This window comes from Pseudonaja textilis, chromosome 1, assembly GCF_049901715.1.
Source record: "Pseudonaja textilis isolate UNSWEBS1 chromosome 1, rPseTex1.2, whole genome shotgun sequence".
Classification (NCBI taxonomy): Eukaryota; Metazoa; Chordata; class Lepidosauria; order Squamata; family Elapidae; genus Pseudonaja; species Pseudonaja textilis.
Window position 1 is genome coordinate 324,770,233 of NC_141990.1, and position 20,900 is coordinate 324,791,132.

The window sequence follows — 20,900 nt, forward strand, 5'->3', positions numbered from 1 at the left end:
AGGTGGGTGGGACTTGAAGAGTTTGGGGTTAAGTAACCAAAGGGATGCCTGGAGCTTGTGCAAGGCTGTTTCATTCCTTAATTTCCCAGCCATCCCCAAAAAGGAAACCTTGGTCCCGGCAACTTCTGGAACAGGGCACAATAGATACGGTCTTTGGGACAAGTTATGTCCTCTTCACTTAGCAGCTCATAGGAACCCAGTCATTGTGATTTTGAAGCCACAATTTAAGGCTAAGAGTTTGTAGAGTTGGATTAAATATGACTTGATTTAGTTTAATATGAACCCAGCCACAGACCCATTGTTTTTAATTGCTCTGCCGTGTGAGATCAACCAGATCGTTGGCTTAGGGTTGGCTGAAGAATTCTGGGAGTTGGAAGTCCACAAGGGTTAAAGTTGCCAAGTTTGGGGACCCCTGCTGTAGTCTATTTCAGTAAAGTTGGGACTTTTTTCTAAAGTCATTTTCTTAATCTGTTCTGCCTCATAAGGCTGGCGTCAGTCTTGCTCTCTATGCTACTGAAGGCAAAGCCTTCTGCCTGATGAACCCCTAGACCACGTTGCCCCTGTCTCTTTAGCAGATAATTATAACAAGAAGTACTTCACCGTTATTTAGGAAGCAGCAGCACTCCTATGGAAAGTGCTGAAGCTGCCTTTTCTAGCCAAGCCATTTCTTATTTCCCCGCTTGGGAGTGTGGCAGCTTTATTAAATGATTGATTAAATGGCTTTTAGAGATTGCCAGCTGCTTTAAGACTATTATAAGACCAGGCTGCTGGATGCAGAGTTTGGAAATACCATGAAATCAAACTGAACAGAAGCATCCAGCGTTTTCCTGTTGCAGTAGGTCACCATGGAGCTTAGGCTTGGAACCTCAGTCTTCCCTCTGTCCTTTGACCTGTCCTAGGAACGTGGTTTGTTAAATCTTGCCCGTCATGGAGAAGGAGAACCAGCATATCTCAAAGATGCTTTTTCAAGAGGCAACGGGACTTTCTCATTTTCCTTTGAAGACATTTCGCTTCTCATCCAAGAAGCTTCTTCAGCTCTGACTGGATGGTGGGGAACAGAAGGATTTATATTTCTTGCAAACAACAGCTGTCTGCAAGGAATATAAATCCTTCCGTTCATCACTATCCAGTCAGAGCTGAAGAAGCTTCTTGGATGAGAAGTGAAATGTCTTCCAAGGAAAACCAAACAAGGTCCAGTTGCCTTTTGAAAAAAAGCACTTTTGGGATAAGCACTTTTGGGATAAGCATGACCGAGAATGACCGAGCATGACCGAGAATCTCCATCGAGAACCAGGATAAGTTTTCCATTCTAAATAAATGAAGCTGATCAAGAGATTTTAGCGTAGGCAGAAGAAAAACAGTTCCTCACATAGCACAAATCAGCTTGTGGGATTTGTAACTGCAAGATGATGTGGTGGCCACTAATTTAGATGGCGTAAAGGATGGGTCTACCAAAAGTTTTTAACCTTAAAGGCTCCATGTTTTCTTCATGCTGTGGCAGTGCAGAAGAACTGTGGTGGCCGAAGGCTTGGTCTTTGACTCCTGTTTGTATGCACTGAAAGGGATCAGCTTGGCTCCTGTGAGAAATGAGATCTTAGAACTAAGAGGAAACTTGGCCTAGTCTAACAGAGCTTTTCAATATTCCTTCTGTACCAACAATTAATATTCTGCGCTTTTTCTCTGCTTGCTTTGATCTCCTTCCTTCTCCAGCCACCATCGCTGACAGGGCAGCCGGGAGCCAGCCAGGGGAAAAAGATAGGCCACCGAGGAGTTGACGCATCAGGGGAAACGACGTACAAGAAGGTCTGATCTCCTGGGGGGTGGATGTTCTGATGGGGAAATAAAAAGGAAAGGATTGGAACTGACTCAGGCCCCTCCACGCTCCGTTTTATCCCAAAATTAAGTATCCCTGCTTCTGGGGAGTCTTGGTATAAGATGGAGGAGGGCGGTGTGACCAAGCCCAAGGCTCTTTACCTGAGCCTTTAAAATCCCCTCTGACTACAGTTGGAGGCAGGAGACATGAAGGAAAAGCCTTATAATAGAACTAAAACCTGGGTCTCCCTTTTTCTAGTCCAACAACTTCACCTCAACACCATACTGGCTATTACAAAATGTTGCTCCTAACCAGTGAAGAGTTGCTGATCTGTATGTTAATTTGTCCCAAAGGTGCTTTTTCCAAAAGGCAACTGGACTTCCTTGGTTTTGTTTTTTCTTTGAAAACCTTTTGCTTCTCAAATCAATCAGAATAGATCTGGAAGAGACCTTGGAAGGTCTTCTAGTCCAACCTCCTGCTCAAGCAGGAGACCCTATACCATTTCAGACAAGCAGCTGTCCAGTCTCTTCTTAAAGACCTCCCTGACGAAGCACTCACAATTTCTGAAGACAAGCTGCTTCACTGGTTAATTGGCCTCGCTGTTTGAAAGTTTCTCATTTCCAGATTGCTTCTCTCCTTGATCAGTTTCCATCCATTGCTGCTTGTCCTGCCTTCTGGTGCTTTGGAAAATAAGTTGACCCCTTTTTCTTTGTAGTCTAGAGAAAAGAAGGACCCCCCGCTCCAGGCCTTCTTTTCTCTAGACTAGCCAAACTCAATTCCTGCAGCTGTTCTTCATATGTTTTTGTCTCCAGGCTCTTAATCATCTTAGTTGCTCTTCTCTGCACTTTTTCCAAAGCTTCAATGTCTTTTTTGTAATATGGTGACGAAAACTGGATGCAGTATTCCAGGTGTGGTCTTACTAAGGTATTGTAGAGCAGTACTAATAGTTCATGTGATTTTGATTCTATGCCACTGTTTATGCAACCAGGGATAGCGTTAGCTTTCTTGGCTACTGCCACACATTGCTGGCTCATACCTAAGCGATCGTCCACTTGGACTCCAAGGCCCCTCTCAGAGTTACTGTTTTTGAGGCAAATTTCACCTAATCTCTGCTTGTACCTTTGGTTGTTTTTTGCCCGTGCTTTTCTTCACGTTAAATTTCATTTTGTTGGATGTGGCCCATTGGTCAGTCTGTCAAGATCCATTTGGATCCTGAGCTTGGCTTCTGGGGTGTTGGCTATTCCGGCTAGCTTAGTGTCATCGGCAAATTTGATGAGTTGCCCTTCTGTTTTCTCAAGTCATTTATGAAGATATTGAAGAGTACTTCTCATCCAAGAAGCTTTTTCAGTTAGAACTAAATAAGTACTTGGATAAGAACATTTTCAAAGGAAAAACCAAGAAAGTCCAATTGCATTTTGTAAAAAGCACCATTGAGACAACCGTGACCTGAATGAATGAGAATCTCTATTGATATCTAAGTTAAGACTTACTCAACTCAACCTATTCTTTGTTGGCTACTACAGACCACATCAACCACGCTGAAGGGGGCAATCCAGCTGGGGATTGGCTACACTGTGGGAAACCTGAGCTCTAAACCTGAGAGGGATGTTTTGATGCAAGATTTCTACGTAGTGGAGAGCATTTTCTTTCCCAGGTAATGTCCTGCTATGGGAAGGGAGACTGGGCTACGTGAAGAGGGAACTGAAGTTGGCCAAGAGAAAGTTCATTTTATTTATTTATCAATTAAATTTATATGCCATCCACCTCCCCATCAAACTGGCTGGCTGAGGAATTCTGGGAGTTGAAATCCACATGTCTTAAAAGTTGCCAACCTTAAGAGACCAGTGGTGGGATTCATATATTTTTTTACTACCGGTTCTGTGGGTGTGGCTTGGGCGTGGCATGGTATGGCTTGGTGGGCAGGGTTTGGTGGGTGTGGCAGGGGAAGGATACTGCAAAATCCCATTCCCTCCCCGCCCCACTAACCTGCTTTCCAGCTCCGTTCTCCTGTGCAAGGCAACAAAAGAAGACCCAGCCAATCAGCTGGGACTCGGGAGGCAGAGAATAGATGGGAGAGGGGCCAGTCAGAGGTGGGATTCTCAACTACTCAAAATTTCCGCTACCGGTTCTCCAGAACTGGTCAGAACCTGCTGAATACCACCTCTGTTGGAGACCCCTGCACTAACTACCTCCAACATGGAGCACTTCCATTGGGACCCCAGCCCAATTGGCAGAACCAGGTTTTAAGGCCCTTCCAGAAGGTTCAGTGAGTGGGAGCGGATCTCACCTCAGGGGTCATGATGTTCTAAAGCATTGCTGGCTGAGGAATTCTGGGAGTTGAAGTCCACAAGTCTTAAAGTTGCCAAGGTTGGACACCCCTGTTCTAAAGGGTAGGAGTCGAAAAGGCTCTTTGTCTGGACCCCACCAGCCAGAATTCCTTGACCCATGGAGTCAAAAGCATTCTCCTTTTATCGGGGCAGGCCAATAATGGGGTTTTTTTCCTTAGGTAAGCTCGAGTTACACCCCCACCTCAAATAGCCAAAACAGAAGGCCTTTATCTTATCAGGGGTAAAAGTGATACATTTCATTATTAATTGTAGGAAAAGTGGAAATGTGTGTCTTGTTCAGTGCAAACATCTGTTTCTGTCTTTCCAAAATTTAGTGAAGGCAGTAATCTCACTCCAGCGCACCATTATCCCGACTTCAGATTCAAAACATACGCGCCCGTCGCTTTCCGCTATTTTCGAGAACTTTTCGGCATTCGTCCAGATGATTATTTGGTAAGATCTGTCTGCTCATTTTTCTCATCCTTTGGAAATAAAAAAGCACAGGAAGTCCTCGACTTGCGACCACAATTGAGCCCAAAATTTCTAATGCTAAGCAAGGCAGTTGTTAAGTGAGTTGCACCCCATTTTAGACATTTTGTTTCGCCACAGTTAAGTGAATCACTGGCGTGGTTAAGTGAATCGTGGGGTCGTTAAGCAAATCTGGCTTCCCCCATTGCCTTTGCCTATCAGAAACCAGTTGGGAAGTTTATCAATCAATAAATACACGATCCCAGGATAGTGTAACTGTCATAAATACATGTCCAGTTGCCCAGCACCCAAATTTTGATCGTGTGAACTGTGGGGATGCTGAAACAGCTGTAATTGTGAAAATCTGTCCCTTTCAATGACCTATGGCAGAGTTCCCCAACCTTTCCAGGTTGGGAGGGGAGAGGGGATGATTTTGTGGGAAAGGCAGGTGCATGAGCTTGCGAAGTTCACGGCGACGCTTGTGCGAGTGGGGCCACAAGCACCTTCAACGGTGCTTGCGTTGTGGGGCCGCAGATACCTGTGGTGCTGCTCACACGAGTGGGGCCATGTGCAGGCCAGCCACTCTCACTGCCCGGTGTTGATTAGGCCACCGTCCGGTAGTGAGCCCCATGGCCCACAGGTTGGGGACCCCTTACCTATAGAACGCATGGGTCAGGGTCTTCAGTTGGGATGGGCACCTGGGGAGAAGCCTACTGACATGGTTTCCCACCTGCTATTAAATTCTTCTTGCCTTCTCAGTATTCCTTGTGCAACGAGCCGCTGATCGAGCTCTCCAATCCTGGGGCCAGCGGCTCCCTCTTCTACGTCACCAGCGACGATGAATTCATCATCAAGACTGTGATGCACAAAGAGGCAGAATTCCTCCAGAAACTTCTTCCGGGTTATTATATGGTGTGTATCCGACCCTGTTCCTCGTTGGCTTTTAAGAGTTTGGAAAATGGATCTACATGAAAAGGAAGAACGGGCAGAGCCCATCGTGTGTAGAATGGCTGTTTTCCCCATTAGGCCCAGTTGATGTAGATGAAACCGGTTTTCCAGAATTTAATCCCAAACCAGAAAAAGCTCAGAAGAAGAAAACATCCAGAAAACCCCTAGATCATTCCAGGAATAGAAGTATGAGTTGGCCTGGCCTAGAATGTGAATTGAATGTTCTAGGATGTTCTTGTCTTAGAGTTGTATGAATAGACAGCAAACGCATGCATTGTCAGTAACCAAATTTAGTGTATGCTGACTTGAAACCCAGCAATGTACTACAACTATGAGGTGCTCATCCTAAAAACAGGTCTTTCAGCCTGACCAGAGTCAGTTGATAATGAGATGGGTGGCATATAAATTTAATTAATAAATAGGGGTCCCAAAGCTTCTATTTCAAGAGGCAAGTGGATTGTCTGGATTTTCTTTGAAGACGTTTCGCTTCTCATCCAAGAAGCTTCTTCAACTCTGAAGAAGCTTCTTGGATCAGAAGCGAAACGTCTTCAAAGAAACACCAGAAAGTCCAGTTGCCTCTTGAAAAAGTACTTTGGGGACAACCATGACCTGGATGACTGAGAATGTCTATAGACAAATAAATAGAAGCCAGTTTGACCTAGTAATTTAGGTGCTAGATTACAAACTAGGAGACTGTGAGTTCTAGTCCCGGTTTAGGCATGAAAGCCAGTTGGGTGACTTCGGGCCAATCAGTCTTTCTCAGCCCAACCCACCTCACAGGGTTATTGTGGGGAAAATAGGAGGAGGAAGAAATATTAGGTATGTTTGCTGCCTTGAGTTATTTATTAAGAATAATAAAAGTAGGATAAATACCTAATAAAAAGGGAACCTCAGAAGACCTATAGCCAGGGGGGAGGAAAATGTTGAAAGATGCGGTTTGTTTTGCGTGAGGAGCCCTAGATCCCTCCGTTGCAAAGCAGGACGGTCGAATGTATAAAGAATCAGATCTTATGCCCATCATATTCTATCGACCTTTTAAAATCTCCTCAGAACCTGAACCAGAATCCACGGACGTTGCTGCCCAAGTTCTACGGTCTCTACTGCGTCCAGTCTGGGGGCAAAAACATCCGTGTGGTGGTGATGAATAACATCCTGCCCCGGGTGGTGAAGATGCACCTGAAATACGACCTCAAAGGCTCCACCTACAAACGCCGGGCGTCTAAGAAAGAGAAGGACAAGTCAAGCCCCACCTACAAAGATTTGGACTTCATGCAGGATATGCCCGAGGGCATCATGCTGGACGCAGATACATTCAACGCTCTGGTGAAGACACTGCAGAGGGACTGTTTGGTAAGTCCAAAGAGGGGACCGATCAGTCTGAGCTCGGAGTAATCTACTGTTGACAACCCAGCAGGGAGGAGAGAGAAATACAGGTAGTCCTTGACTTACAGCAGTTCATTTAGTGACTGTCTGACTGTTACAGTGGCACTAGAAAAAGCAACTTATCACTGTTTTTCACATCTTCTGCAGCATCCCCATGGTCACCTGATCAAAATTCGGACGCTTGGCAACTAGTTTATATTTATAATGACAGTTGCAGTGTCCCGGGGTGATGGGATCCCCTTTTGTGATCTTCTGACAAGCAAAGTCAATGGGGGAAATCAGGTTCACTTAACCACCTCGTGACTAACTTGATAACTGCAGTGATTCACTTTACAGCTGTGGCAAGAAAGGTCGTAAAATGGAGCAAAACAGTTGCAACATCTACAGGGGTCATATGATCAAAATTTGTGCAATTAGTGTGTTGTGTATGTCATATAATATGTGGGTATATGCATAGTTTTTATCTAATCTATTTTATCTAATCTATCTATCTATCTATGTATCTATCTAATCTATCTATGTCTGTCTGTCTGCCTGCCTGCCTATCTATCTATCTATCATCTATCATCTATCTATCTATCTATCATCTATCTATCATCTATCTATCATCTATTTATCTATCAATCTATCATCTATCATCTATCTATCTATCATCTATCTATCTATCTATCTATCTATCTATCTATCATCTATCTATCTATCTACCTCTATCATCATCTATCCATCATCTATCAATCTATCATCTATCTATGTGTCTATCTATCTATCCATCTATCTATCTATCATCTATCTATCTATCTATCTATCATCTATCTATCTATCTAATCTATCTATCTATCTATCATCTATCTATCTAATCTATCTATCTATCTAATCTAATCTAATCTAATCTAATCTAATCTAATCTAATCTAATCTAATCTATCTATATCTATCTGCCTGCCTGCCTGTCTATCTATCCCCCCTGGCTTCTACTGTACTTTCTCCCTTTTCTTCCATAACCTTCAGGTGCTGGAGAGTTTCAAAATCATGGATTACAGCCTGCTCCTTGGGGTGCACAACATAGACCAGCTGGAACGGGAACGACAGGTTGACGGTGCCCAAAGCCTGTCTGATGAAAAACGCCCCGTGGGACAGAAGGCTCTGTATTCCACCGCCATGGAGTCGATCCAGGGCGGGGCTGCTCGAGGGGAACCCATTGACACGGATGACACGTAAGGCACATAGGCAGTTTTGAGTTCAGGTGGTCCTCAAAAACTGTTCATTTATAGTGGACCATTCGAAGTTAGGACGACTTACAGTTGTTTTTTACCCTTACTGCCATTTCAGCATTCCCCCCTGGTCACATGATTTACACTCAGACAGCAATAGCACTTCGACTTATATACCGCTTTATAGTGCTTTAACAGCCCTCTCTAAGCAGTTTACAGAGTCAGCCTATTGCCCCCAACAATCTGGGTCCTCATTTTGCCCACCTCGGAAGGATGGAAGGCCGAGTCAACATTGAGCCTGGTGAGAATCGAACTGCCAAATTACAGGCAGATGGCTGCAGCAGAAGTAGATTGCAGTACTGCACTCTAACCACTGCGCCAGCAAGGCTCTCTTGATAACGACTCATGTTTATGACAGCTGCAGTGTCCTGGAGTGATGTGATCCTCTTTTGCGATCCACTGACCAGCAAAACCAATGAGGAAACCAGATTCACTTAACTGTTTTTGCTACAACTGCAGTGATTCACTTAACAAATGTGGCAAGAAAAGTCGTAAAATGGGGCAAAACTCACTTAACAAATTTCTCACTTAGCAGCAGAAATGTTGGGCTCAATTGTGGTCATAAGTCGAGGATTACCTGTACAGGAAGTCCTTGATTTACAATAGTTCATTTAGTGACCATTCGAAGTTCTAACTGCACTGTGAAAAAGTGACTTATGACCATTATTTCACATTTAACGACTGTTGCAAGGATCAAAAGCCAGATTCACTTAACAATCATGTCACTAACTTAATAACCTCACTAATTCATTTAACAACAGTGGCAAGGACAGTCGTAAAATGGGGTAAAGCTCCCTTAACAACTGTCTTGCTTAGCTACGGAAAGTTTGAGCTCAGTTGTGATCGTGAATCAATGACCACCTATATTGCTGACCCTTTGAAACTGATGTCCAGGGAAGGTTTTAGCATGCTGGCTCAGGGTCTGCAATTCTAGGAATGATGTGGCTGTGTTACCCAAGAGTTAATGATGTGGTGCTCCCGGCCCATGGACTGTATGCGTTATGCACTGGCCACACCCACACCCGGTTTAGCGAAGGGGAGAAAATCCCAATACGTCACGTGATGCTGCCGTGACGATGCAAGTTTGACACCTCTGATCCGGAGTGTTTTGGAAAAAGGAAAAGTGTATATCCAAGGAGGTTGGGCCTCCACAGGGTATGGTCAAAAATGACAGGATGATGACCACAATCCTGCAATTGAAGCTCCACTTGTTTTTTTAATGTTTTATATGTGGTATATAAAAAAAAATAGAGCTTTTACCACACCATTCCCATCCACCCTTGTGACTCTCTATACCCTGTGGATACCCCCAAAGTTAAGAATGTGGATCACTGCTAATGTCCTTTTTGTCAACTATAAAACGTGCATACAAAATGTATTGGAGTAACTGCCAGAATCCTGACACTTTTTGCCTCAGACTGAAAAGATGGTTCCTTGGATTGGTAAAGGTGTTATATATGTATCTTAAGTCAGTCTTGACTCCTGGCCGGATAAGCCCCTCCAGTTTTCTTGGCATCATTTTCGGAAGGAGTTTGCCATTGTTACCTTCTCCCTAGGGTGGAAAGCAAGACACTGGCCCAAAGCCTGCCAGTTGACTTGGTGCCTAAGATGGAACTAGAACTCAGAGTCACCCAGTTTCTAGCCCGGTGCTTTTAACCAACGATGTCAAATTGATTCTTCTGCCAGTATCTTATTCTGCTTGTTTTCTGCACTTCTGGGACCAATTGGGCCTTCCAGATGGGCTAGATCAGGGGGCGTCAAACTGGATTTCTTCGAGGGATGGATCAGCATTGTAGATCTCCACGAGCCGGCAGGCGGAGGGAGGGTGGACACGGGACGGATGTTTCCTGAAGTACCCTGTCGGCCAAAACGGGGCTTGGGGGGGGGGGCTCACACGGTCTTCCCCCCTCGGCCCATTTTTCAGCCTGGACGTCCTCCTGCCATCCACAATGGGGCGGGGGGAGGCTCACATATGGGCCCCCCTGCATTCCATTTTGGCTGCCAGAGGCACCGCAGGCTGGTCCTTTGCTATTTCCAGGTCAGCCCCGCAGGCCAGATTTAAGCACTCCGCGGACCGGATCCGGCCTGTGGCCCTTGAGTTTGACACCCCTGAGCTAGGTGTTTCTCGTAAAAAACGCTAATTCCCCGGAAACGGAGGAATGTGTGAATGATAACAGTGATGGAGGGCTAATGTGTATTTTATAATCTCTTTATGCTTTTGCCAGCTCCTAGGGGGAGGATGGGAGAAATCTTCAGCCATGCTCACAAAGCCTGGCATCTAAATCTCTTTTTTTGGAAGGGGGTGGGAATGATTGTTTTCATGTGCCCTTCCTTGACTTCCCTCTTCTCCCTCTTTGGCGCTTTTTCGGGGTGCCTGGAGAGAGAGAGTGGGGGGATTGTCTCGCATCTCAAACGCTAAAGAGAGTTCAGAACACGAGGCATATTGGAGAATGCAATTTGGAGCAGCTGAAGCCCCTGGAAAATTGCCAGCTCCCATTGCCCTAAATGAGAGGCCATTGTGTTGAACGATCATCACCAGCATTTAATTCTTCTCAGTGATTCAGCCAAATCTTTGCAGCGACAGATTTAGGTGTCGCTCAAATCCCCAGTCACAGCTAAATCTGTCCCTGCAAAGAATTAGCCTAACATATTACACCCTTGGTAAAGGAGCGCGAGTCCAAATCAGGGTGCATAGTGTGATCTTCCTCCCCAGGGCAATGGCTGGAGATGATGGGAATTGTAACACCCTAGATAGTCCTCAATTTATGACCACCATGGGGACATGAATTTCAGTTGCTAACTAATGCGGCCATTAAGTGAGTGGTGCCCAATATTACACCTCTTTTGCTGCAGTCGTTAAGCAAATCACTCTAGTCATTAAGCAAACCATTTGTTATGTATTTATTTATTTTATTTTATGTTTCATATTTTTAAACTCTCCATCCCCCTCAGGCAGGGGCTGTAGGTGGTCCAAAAGTCCTGACGATATGACCACAGTTGAGCCCAAAATTTATGTTGCTAAATTTGATAAATTTGTTAAGTGAATTTTGCCCCTTTTTACAACTTTTCTTGCCACATTTGTTAAGCGAGTCACTACAGTTGTTCAATTAGTTGCGCTGTTGTTAATTGAATCTGGTTTCTCCAACGACTTGGCTTGTCAGAAGGTTGCAAAAGGGGATCATGAAAACTGCAAACATCGTAAATATGAGCCAGTTCCCAAAAGCACCTGAATTTTGATCATGTGACCGTGGGGATGCTGCAGTGGTCAGAACTGTGAAAAATGGTCATACGTCACTTTTTTTCCAGCGCTGTTGTAACTTTGAATGGTCATTACCTGAATTGTTGTAAGTTGAGGACTACCTGCGTACAATAAAATACTCAAATAAAAATACAGCATATAAAAGTTAAACATGCAAAAGAGGCAAGGATGCTTTAACACTGTTAAAATTAATTGAAAGGAGGACGGAGGTCTTTCTGGGCCTCAGCCAGCCCTATGGCTGAATGTTCCTCTAGGCCCAGGATGGTGAACCCAGGCCATACATGCCAGAAGCAGCATGCAGAACCATCTCTCCGGGCACACCAGCCATCGCCTGTTTTGCTCCTCCGGGTTCTGGCGCACATATGCATGCCGGCCAGGTGTTCTCCATGCACGCAGGAATGCCAGAATCCAGAAGAGCAGCTCCCTGGAGTGCTTGCGTGCACCAGCCAGCTGGTCTCTGCAGGCGCATGCATGTTAGAAACCGGAAGACACACCTGGAAGCTAAGCTTCCGATTTCTGGTGCTCCCGTGCACAAGTATTGGGGAGCTGCTCTTCCAGTTTCCAGCACATGCACACACACTCGCATTTCAGCACTTTTACCAATAACTCAAGGTGGCAAACATAGCCAACACACATTTTCCTCACAACAGCAGCCCTGTGAGGTGAATTGAGCCGAGAGTGACTGGCCCAAGGGTGACTGGTCCAATGTCAGCCGGCTTTCATGTCTTAGGCAGGCCTAGAACTCACCATCTCCTGGCGATTGGCTGAAAATCACCCAGCCGGCTTTCATAGCTGAGGCTGGGCTAGAACTCGTGTCTCCTGCTTTCTAGTCTTGACCACTGGACAAAGTGGCTCTTACTTTAACTAAGCAAGTAGGTACTAACTTTCTCTCCTTTGTGCTTGCAGAATGGGAGGTATTCCAGCAGTGAATGGCAAAGGAGAGCATCTGCTACTGCATGTTGGGATCATTGATATCCTCCAGTCCTACAGGTAGGCAATATCTTTGTTCCGCTTTGAGAGCTCAGAACATTTCTTTCTTTCTTTCATTCATTCATTCATTCATTTTGTATGCGACCCATTTCGCTGACCAGAGCATCTCTTCTCTGAAGTCTCCTGAGATGTATAACCTTCTGTGTTTCTGGCCATTTATTTTATAAACATTTGAAATATAATGACAACATTAGAGGTGGTCCTTGACTTACAATGTTTCATTTAGTGACAGTTCAAAGTTTCCATCAATGACATCCTGTCCTCACCCTTAACCACTGTTGTAGCATGTCCATGGTCACATGATCAAAATTTGGGTACTTTGTAACTGGCATGTCCTTAAGATGGTCGCAGTGTCCTGGGGTCATTTGATCACCTTTTGCAACCGTCCTAACTGACGTATGATTCACACAGGCTTTCTGCAATGAGTTTTAATGCTAAAAAGTAGGTGTTAAAATATAGAATCTGAAGAAACCCTTCAGCCTCCATTTATGACAGGTTGCCCTTGACTTGCAACCTTTCATTTAGTGACCAAAGTTACAGCGATACTGAAAAGAGTGTCTTATAACCGTTTTTCATTCTTACAACCATTGCAGCAACCATCCCATGGCCAGCCAGGTGACCAAAATTTGGACACTTGGCAATTGGCATGTATTTATGACAGTTGCAATGTCCCGGGGGTGGTGGTGGTGTCATTTGATCCTCCTTTGTGCCTTTCTGATAAGCCAAATTGATGGGGAAGCCAGATTCACTTTACAACCGTGTTACTACGGTAATTTCACAACTGCAGTGATTCAGTTCAACTGTGGCAAGAAAGGTTGCAAAATGGGGCAAAACTCAATAACCGTCTCTCTTCGCAACAGAAACGTTGAGCTCAGCTGTGGTTGTAAGTGAAAAAAATTAGGGTTGCTTTAAATCTTTTGAATCTCTTTATTCTCTTATATCAGGCACATTGTTGGAGACCATGTTGATGAAGTAGCTCTTTTTCTTTCCATTTCCATTTCTTCCCATTTCCAATTTATCCAAATCTAGACATTATTACAATTTTATTCCCTGTTTGGAAGGGAGGCTTAAGGGACAAATTGTTTTCTTCTGATCTCTGGAACGTTGCATAGTTTTCCTTAATGCAATCATCCATCAAAAGGAACCCTTGGGGGCTTCGATCACTGGGCCTCCTTCCCAACATCCTCTTAGCTATTCTGTGATTAGCGTTTGATGCAAAGTCACTGGTCTGGAAGGGAATGTTCTTGCAGTGACTTTTCATTAGTCATGTTTGCAAAACTGCCGGCCATTCTTTTCAGTTTGTCTTTAATCATGTAGCACCAGTTAATAGAGCCCGGAATTTGCATCATAACTCGTGATAGTTGTAAATCAAAGCGCCCACATGACTGTATCCAATTTTATGACTTTTTTTTGGTGACAGTCGCTAAATAAACATAGGGGTCGTTAAGGGAGCACCATGGTTGTTAATTGAATCAATGTATATCTATGGGCACTTTTTGCCAGAAGCTGGCCAAAAAGGCGTAAACCAGCCAACCGGTAGGCTAGGGACAACTGTGAGGAAATGTTGGTGGTTTGCAGAGAAATGTCCCCCCCCCCCAAAGCACTCCCCCAAAGCAATTAATCCAGGCTGCAAGGGAACACAAGGCTGCGTCGTCCACATGGCCTGCCCACCCTCTGGCCCCCACCCTTTGGCCGAGCGCAAACCTTACCTTGAGTAGAGCCATCCGAGCTGGAACTGGAAGGTAAGACCAACGGTAGGGGAGGGAAATCCACCCCGGGGTGGCTTGCTGACGTTGGTGGGAAAGTCGGTCCCATATTCCAGAGCTGCAGTAGTCACAGGACTGGCCCTTTGGTCATCCCGGAGCAGCTGCTCCTCCACCCAGGTGCGCCGTCCTGCCATGGACTGGAGGAGCTGCTCCGGGATGACCAAAGGGTGACTACTGCAGCTCTGGTATATGGGACCGACTTTTCCATCAACATCAACCAGCCACCGTCAGTCAAAATTCATCTTAGTGGTCCACGGGATTTGAAATTATGAGTTTGGTGGTCCCTGAGGTCCAAAAGGTTGGCGGCCCATGGCATAAACCATCAGAAAAAGGTCATAAATCGTGGTTAAGTGACTGCGGAACACTAACCGGAGATTCAGTTGAGCCAGTTGTCAAGTTAAAATGCAGTCATGTGACTTCAGGGGATGTTCAGTCATTGATACTCCAGAATCGGTTGTAAGTCAAGGACTACCAGTAAGCCGGATTCCACTCGAAATATGGACCTTGTTATAAGTTTGACCAAGCTCTGTATTTCTTTCCCTATTTCCTCTCATGGTAGTCCAGGGTGGTGGATGTTGTCCACTCACCAAGTTGTGTTGACTGTTGATGACACCATGGACCATAACACGCCAAGCCCCTCTGTTCTCCGCTGTTTGGGTCTGCCCAAATTCATGTCCGTGGCATTGGTGTCACTGTCTTCACCGTCTCATCCTCTGCCATCCATCCCTTTCTTCTTTCGCCTTCCCTCTTTTCTGACACCAGAGCCTTTTCCATTTGGTTGTCAAACTACAGGTAGTCCTCAATTTACGACCACAATTGAGCCCTCCTCCCCCCTCCCCAAATTATGTTGCTAGGTGAGAAATTTTTTTAGTGAGTTTTGCCCCATTTTACGACTTTTCTTGCCACATTTGTTAAGTGAATCACTGCAGCTGTTAAGGTAGCAACCCGGTTGTTAAATGAATCTGGCTTCCCCATTGACTTTGCTTATCAGAAGGTCACAAAAGGGGATCACATGACTCCGGTGCACTGCAACCGTCATAAATATGAGTCAGTTGTCAAGCATCTGAATGTAAATCACGTGACCGTGGGGATGCTGCAACGGTCTTAAGGGTGAAAAATGGTCATAAGTCACTTTTTTTCAGTGACGTTGTCACTTTGAATGGTCACTAAATGAACTGCTGTGAGTTGAGGACCACCTGTATATGATCTTAGTAATCCATGGACTTTCCCAAATCTTGCTCAACTTTATCCTCTCTTTGACTTTCTTGGTGAAGTCCAGTTAAAAGCACAGTAGAAATCTTACTCATTTAATACACGCGAGTGGAACTTTGATGTCATCATTATGGCCTCACCTTGACTTTTTTGACCGCACTTTGAGTGCACCCGGAGAAGAGACTGGTGTTTGGCCCTGTTTTTATTTGGTTCTCCTCTTCCCCCTCTCAATCCTTTGTTTGTCTGTTCCTTCCAGGTTAATCAAGAAACTGGAGCACACGTGGAAAGCTCTCGTCCATGATGGGGTGAGTCTGAATCCAACTGAACGGTAGCAAATGATGGTCCCACCTTGTCCTCTGTTCTGCTGTACTAGAACTAGCCGAGGAAATTAACCTACCCATAATAAAGATGTAAACCAGCGATTCTCGCCCTTTTCTTCACTACGGACTCCCTTTAAATACCTTTTGTGGCCCCAAGACTTAATTCAAGATTCAAATCATAACATTTCCTCAAGCCTTCGTGGACTCCTTGTGAAGACATTGTGGCCCCCAGGGGTCTGCAGACCACAGGTTGAGAACCACTGGTGTAAACAGTTATGGGGCACTTGTGTTTTGTAATTCTCAGGGTACCATAACAGACGGTATGTTCAGACAACATATCAGTCCATAATCAGGGCTTATTGGTAAAAGCTGTCTTAAGCCTTACAGCTAGGAAACAGCTGTTTAAGATTTCATAGACTCAGAATCCTAGCAGTGTGGAATTCAAAGGGACCATAAGGATCATGTAGTCCAACTCTTTGCAGACATTCAGTTCAAATCCATAGAATGATGGAGTTGAAAGTGATCCCAAAGATCATCTAGTCCAGCCAATAGGCAGGAAAGGCAATTAAACTATTGTTGAATATTAGCTGTCCGTGCTCTTTTTAGTTACCTCCAGAGTTGCGGAATCCGCACCCTCTGCATACAGACCATTCTACCTGTGTACGGGTTTGGTTTAAGCTTACCGTGTAGATTGCGGGATGTCTCTGCACACAACTGGAGAGTCCTTCATGGAAATTAGGTTTGTTAGTTAGGTTTGGCTATTCCTTAACAGCCTTTTTCTTTTAGTTTCTGGTTGAACTTGAGAAAAGGTGGAGCCTTTACTCTACTTTAAAGGTAAAGGTTCCCCTCGCACATACGTGCTAGTTGTTTCTGGCTCCAGTGGGGCGGTGTTGATCTCAGTTACAAAGCTGAAGAGCCAGCGCTGCCCAAAGATATCTCCGTGGTCATGTGGCTGGCATGACTAAATGCCGAAGGCACACGGAACGCTGTTACCTTCAAAGTGGTCCCTATTTTTCTACTTGTATTTTCTAACATGTTTTCGAACTGCTAGGTTGGCAGAAGCTGTGACAAGTAACGGGAGCTCAGTCCATTACTCAGCACTTGAACCACCAAACTGCCAACCTTTTTGATCGACAAGCTCAGCATCTTAGCCACTGAGCCACCGTGTCCCCATTTACTCTGCTTTAGGAGGAGCTTAAACATGGGTGCTTTAATGAGCAGCAGAAAGGTGCTGCATTTGCTTGGAATAATTTTCAAAACATCCACAGTTCACATTTCTATTCTAGTATAACACTTTTTAATGAATCCTGCAGTCTGATTTTTTTTTTTCCAGAGCCCTGGTTTTGTAACGCATAACATTTTCACAAAACCCTTTTTTCCCTTTCCTGTTTTCCTAGGACACGGTGTCAGTCCACAGGCCCAGCTTCTATGCCGAAAGGTTCTTCAAGTTTATGACCAATACAGTATTCAGGAAAAGCTCTTGTAAGTGTCAAATGCTTTCCTTAGAGGCATTAAAAATGCTATTGGGGGTGTGGGGGGGTGTCGAAGGTGTTTCCTGCACCTGTTGGCAGCTATGGAGATAATAACCTTGGAGGAACTACCCAGAAGGAGTTAAGACAACAGCAATTGCAAAAATGGGCCTTGACCCCAATGGAGGAGGGAAAGCATTAGAAAGAGGCTCAGTCAGATTCCCTGGCAAGATCCTGTTTCAATAAACTATAGTTATACAGGTAGTCCTTGACTTACAACCAATTGTTTAGTGGCTGTTCAAAGTTACAGTGGGACTGAGAAATGACTTACGACCGTTGCACGTTGCAGCATCCTCATGGTCATGTGATCAAAGTTTGGCTGCTTGGCCACTGGTTCCTATTTATGACGGTGGCAATTGTCCCGGGTCCCATTTTGCAACCTTCTGAGGAGTAAAATCAGTGGGGAAACCAGATTCACTTAACAACCGTGTCACTGGGGATCTGTTAAGGGAATCACTGCAGCAAGAAAGATTGTAAAATGGGGCAAAATTCATTTAAGAAATGTATCGTTTAGCAACAGAAATGTTTGGCTCAATTGTGGACATAAGTCGACAACTACCTATAGTTACATACCTGTATACCTATAGTTACAAGTAGTCCTCAATTTACAACCACAATTTCGGAAACCCAAGTTTTCCTTGCTAAGCATGGCAGATGTTGAGTTTTGCCTCATTTTACAACCTTTTTTGCCACAGTTCTCAAGTGAGTTGCGGCATTTATCTAATCCCGCTTTCCCCATCCATTTTGCTTGTCAGGAGCCAGTTGAAAGGTTACAAATAGTAATCACATGACCCTGGGACAGGGCAACTGTCATGAATACGTGCCAGTTGCCAAGTTCTGATCACGTGACCACGGGGATGCTGCAGTAGTTGTAAGTGTGGAAAATGGTCATAAGTCACTTCTTTTCAGTGCCATTGTAACTTCAAATGTTCACTCAACGAATGGTTGTAAGTTAAGGACTATCTGCATCGTGTTTCTGTGAAGTTGGTTTCTTGATCTTGCTTATCTTGTAGGGTTGATAGTACCATATAAAGATACGGTTATTCCCCAGAAATAATTTCTTCAATTCTTCCATGCTGGTTTCTTCTGACCCATAGTGGTATTTTGGCATAAAGAGCCTTTTGCATCATTTATTACACGAGACCATTCTAGGAATAAGTCAGGAGACCAAACCTGGGACAGTTTATACACAAATCATCATACCTAGCGACGTACATAAATTGCAGTGAAGAAAAAAAAAAAGAATTTTCTCATTTTAGCAGAAAAGCAATTGCTTTTGGTATCTTTTAAAATAAGGCTCTATAAACCTCTTTCCTGGTGCCTTCTCCAAGTTGGTTTTTCTCAACCTTGGCTGGGGAATTCTGGGGATTGAAGTCCACACACCGTACAGTTGCCACGGTTGAGAAACACTTCTACAGGTAGGCTTTCCTACAAAAAGAGAGTTAGTAGTCAAGCAGGTGATAATTCGTAGATGGCCTCCTAATTTGGTCCCAAGGCGCTTAATTCCTCAGCGGAAAAGATGCCTGCTATTTTCAGGGAAAGGGTGGGTGGGCTTTCTCTTCTAACAGAACCCCCTTGCTTTCCCCCCCTCTTTGATTCCTCTGCGACACCTGTCATTGCTCTAAACCCCTCGCTCTCCTCCTGCAGCCCTGAAAGCATCTCCCTCAAAGAAAGGACGGAGTGCCTTGTTAGCCGTTAAGCCATCCGGCCCCATGGCTGCGTTCTCTGCCAGCCAGATCCCTTCGGAGAAGGACGAAGTGCAGTATGACCTCCGGGGAGCCAGGAGTTACCCCACCTTAGATGATGAAGGTATTGTGGGTCACTCGGGGCTTTGCTTCGGATTTCCCTGGAGCTGCTCCTAAGGCCCAGTCAAGCTTTCCCCCCACTCTGGCCTCCTTTAAACGGGTTGGTTCTGCCATTCCTTGGATTCCTAGCAAGGTTAAGTGGCTGGGGAATGCTGGGAATTGTAGTCCTGACACCCTGGAGGATGCCAGATTGGGGAAAGCTGCCTTAGTGGCTCAGCTCAACCCCTCCCATCCCCTTTCCCCCCGTAGTGCCAGTAGGTCCCACCATCTCATGACCATTCCTTCAACTTCTTGCTATGCTTTTGCAGGTGCTAAAGTTAACCACGACAGGGGGGAAGGTAAGAACGCTAATTTGTCCCTCTGTTAGTTGATAGTAAGTAGAACTTTAAGAGATAGCGGGTTTCAGGTCATTCCGCTCGTAGAGTGGAAACAAGCCAAGATGGCCTATGGTCAAGCAAGCTGTTTAATACAGGCAGCTTAAGCCCTCCCAGTTGGCATCTCCTACCTGCCAGACCAAGAAAAGCTTCAGAGAAATTTCCAATCATTTGCCAATTCCAGTCAATTTCCAGCCATTAGAATATAAACGAAGAGCAAGCCCCACTTCTCACTCGCACTGATGATGTTAACTAGTTTGGGTAATGAAACGTCTGCAAGAAACCAAGCTCAGATCACCAAGGGCCCTCAGTCACTTGTGCACTTAAGCATTTTATCTGCTCTGAGCTCCCTTTCCTCACAAGGCAGAATCACAAACCAGAGTTTGAACCTGGTTTCTTTAATTTGGAGCTTTCTGTTCCTCTCTGTCTTGGTGGTCACAGCTGTGACATTCAAGGCAACTGGAGGGTGTGCTAGATTGCTTATTTCTCCCTGATTGCAGCTATTTCTACCAGCAGGAAAAGCCAACTGGGAGCATTGTTCCAATTGCAGTTTAATTGTGCTTGTCCCATTGGGAGCATACATGCAAAATGGGCCAAAGATTGTAAAAAAAAAAGTCCTTGCTCTACATGACTTGCAAAAGACGATTCTGATTGGTTTCCAAACAGTACTGTGGAAGTGTTGGCAGCAGAAACATCCCAACACTTTATCAGAAGTCTGTATGACTTAAAGCAGGGGTCTCTGCAACCTCAACAACTTTTAAGACTCGTGGAGTTCAACTCCCAGAATTCCCTAGCCAGCAGTGAGGGAATTTGGGAAGAATTTTAGGAGCCGAAGTCCACAAGTCTTAAAAGTTACCAAGGTTAGAGATCTCATGCATTCTTCCCCAATCTAAAGCAGGCCAAAATTCTTCTGGCTTAGAATTCTGGGAGTTAATTGTTCAAGGCATTTTAGTGGCATTGGGCCTGGATGGCCAACCTCTCACCCCCCAAGCTATTTACAAGTTGTTTTGGAAGTTAACGCACATTACCCACCCTCACGCCCATGGTCATGCACTCACATTTTGGGTTTTTAGCAACTGGCTCACCTTTATGGCTGCTTGTACCATCCTGTGGTCATGTGACTATGATTTGCAAATGTTTTTGTCATTGTGTGACATTTACTTCCAGTTTCCAGCAAAAAATGCCCATTGGGGGAAATAGATTCACTTCTCAACCACCATGTTGGCTTAAGGACTACCCCGAAAATGTTCCAAAAAAAATCAGATCTGGTGATGGGATGCCTCGATTTATAACCATATCACTCCAGGCTCAGTTATGGTCGTAAACCGAGGATTTCCTGTGTATTATCCAAGACAGGGTTTGGGGGGTAAAAAAAAAAACAGAGGAAATGAGTGAGGACAACCTTACTCAGCACAGAGGAGAGAAAGACCAATTAA

General features: G+C 44.9%; 1 protein-coding gene across 11 annotated transcripts in view; it reads left to right on the plus strand.

The window, feature by feature from the left end:
* PIP5K1C (phosphatidylinositol-4-phosphate 5-kinase type 1 gamma) overlaps positions 1-20,900 on the plus strand; it is a 62,322-nt gene that overhangs the window by 25,266 nt on the left and 16,156 nt on the right. For 4 of the 11 annotated variants that reach the window (XM_026699063.2, XM_087922710.1, XM_087922712.1 and 1 more), the window contains exons 3-13: positions 1,711-1,803; positions 3,337-3,467; positions 4,476-4,593; positions 5,368-5,520; positions 6,607-6,906; positions 7,947-8,152; positions 12,375-12,458; positions 15,693-15,741; positions 17,154-17,238; positions 18,933-19,094; positions 19,399-19,428. In XM_026699063.2, the coding sequence (XP_026554848.1) occupies positions 1,711-1,803; positions 3,337-3,467; positions 4,476-4,593; positions 5,368-5,520; positions 6,607-6,906; positions 7,947-8,152; positions 12,375-12,458; positions 15,693-15,741; positions 17,154-17,238; positions 18,933-19,094; positions 19,399-19,428 (1,411 nt within the window). The remainder of the gene's footprint in view (positions 1-1,710; positions 1,804-3,336; positions 3,468-4,475; positions 4,594-5,367; positions 5,521-6,606; positions 6,907-7,946; positions 8,153-12,374; positions 12,459-15,692; positions 15,742-17,153; positions 17,239-18,932; positions 19,095-19,398; positions 19,429-20,900) is intronic. The other 7 variants (XM_026699064.2, XM_087922711.1, XM_087922714.1 and 4 more) reach the window with 4 other exon arrangements.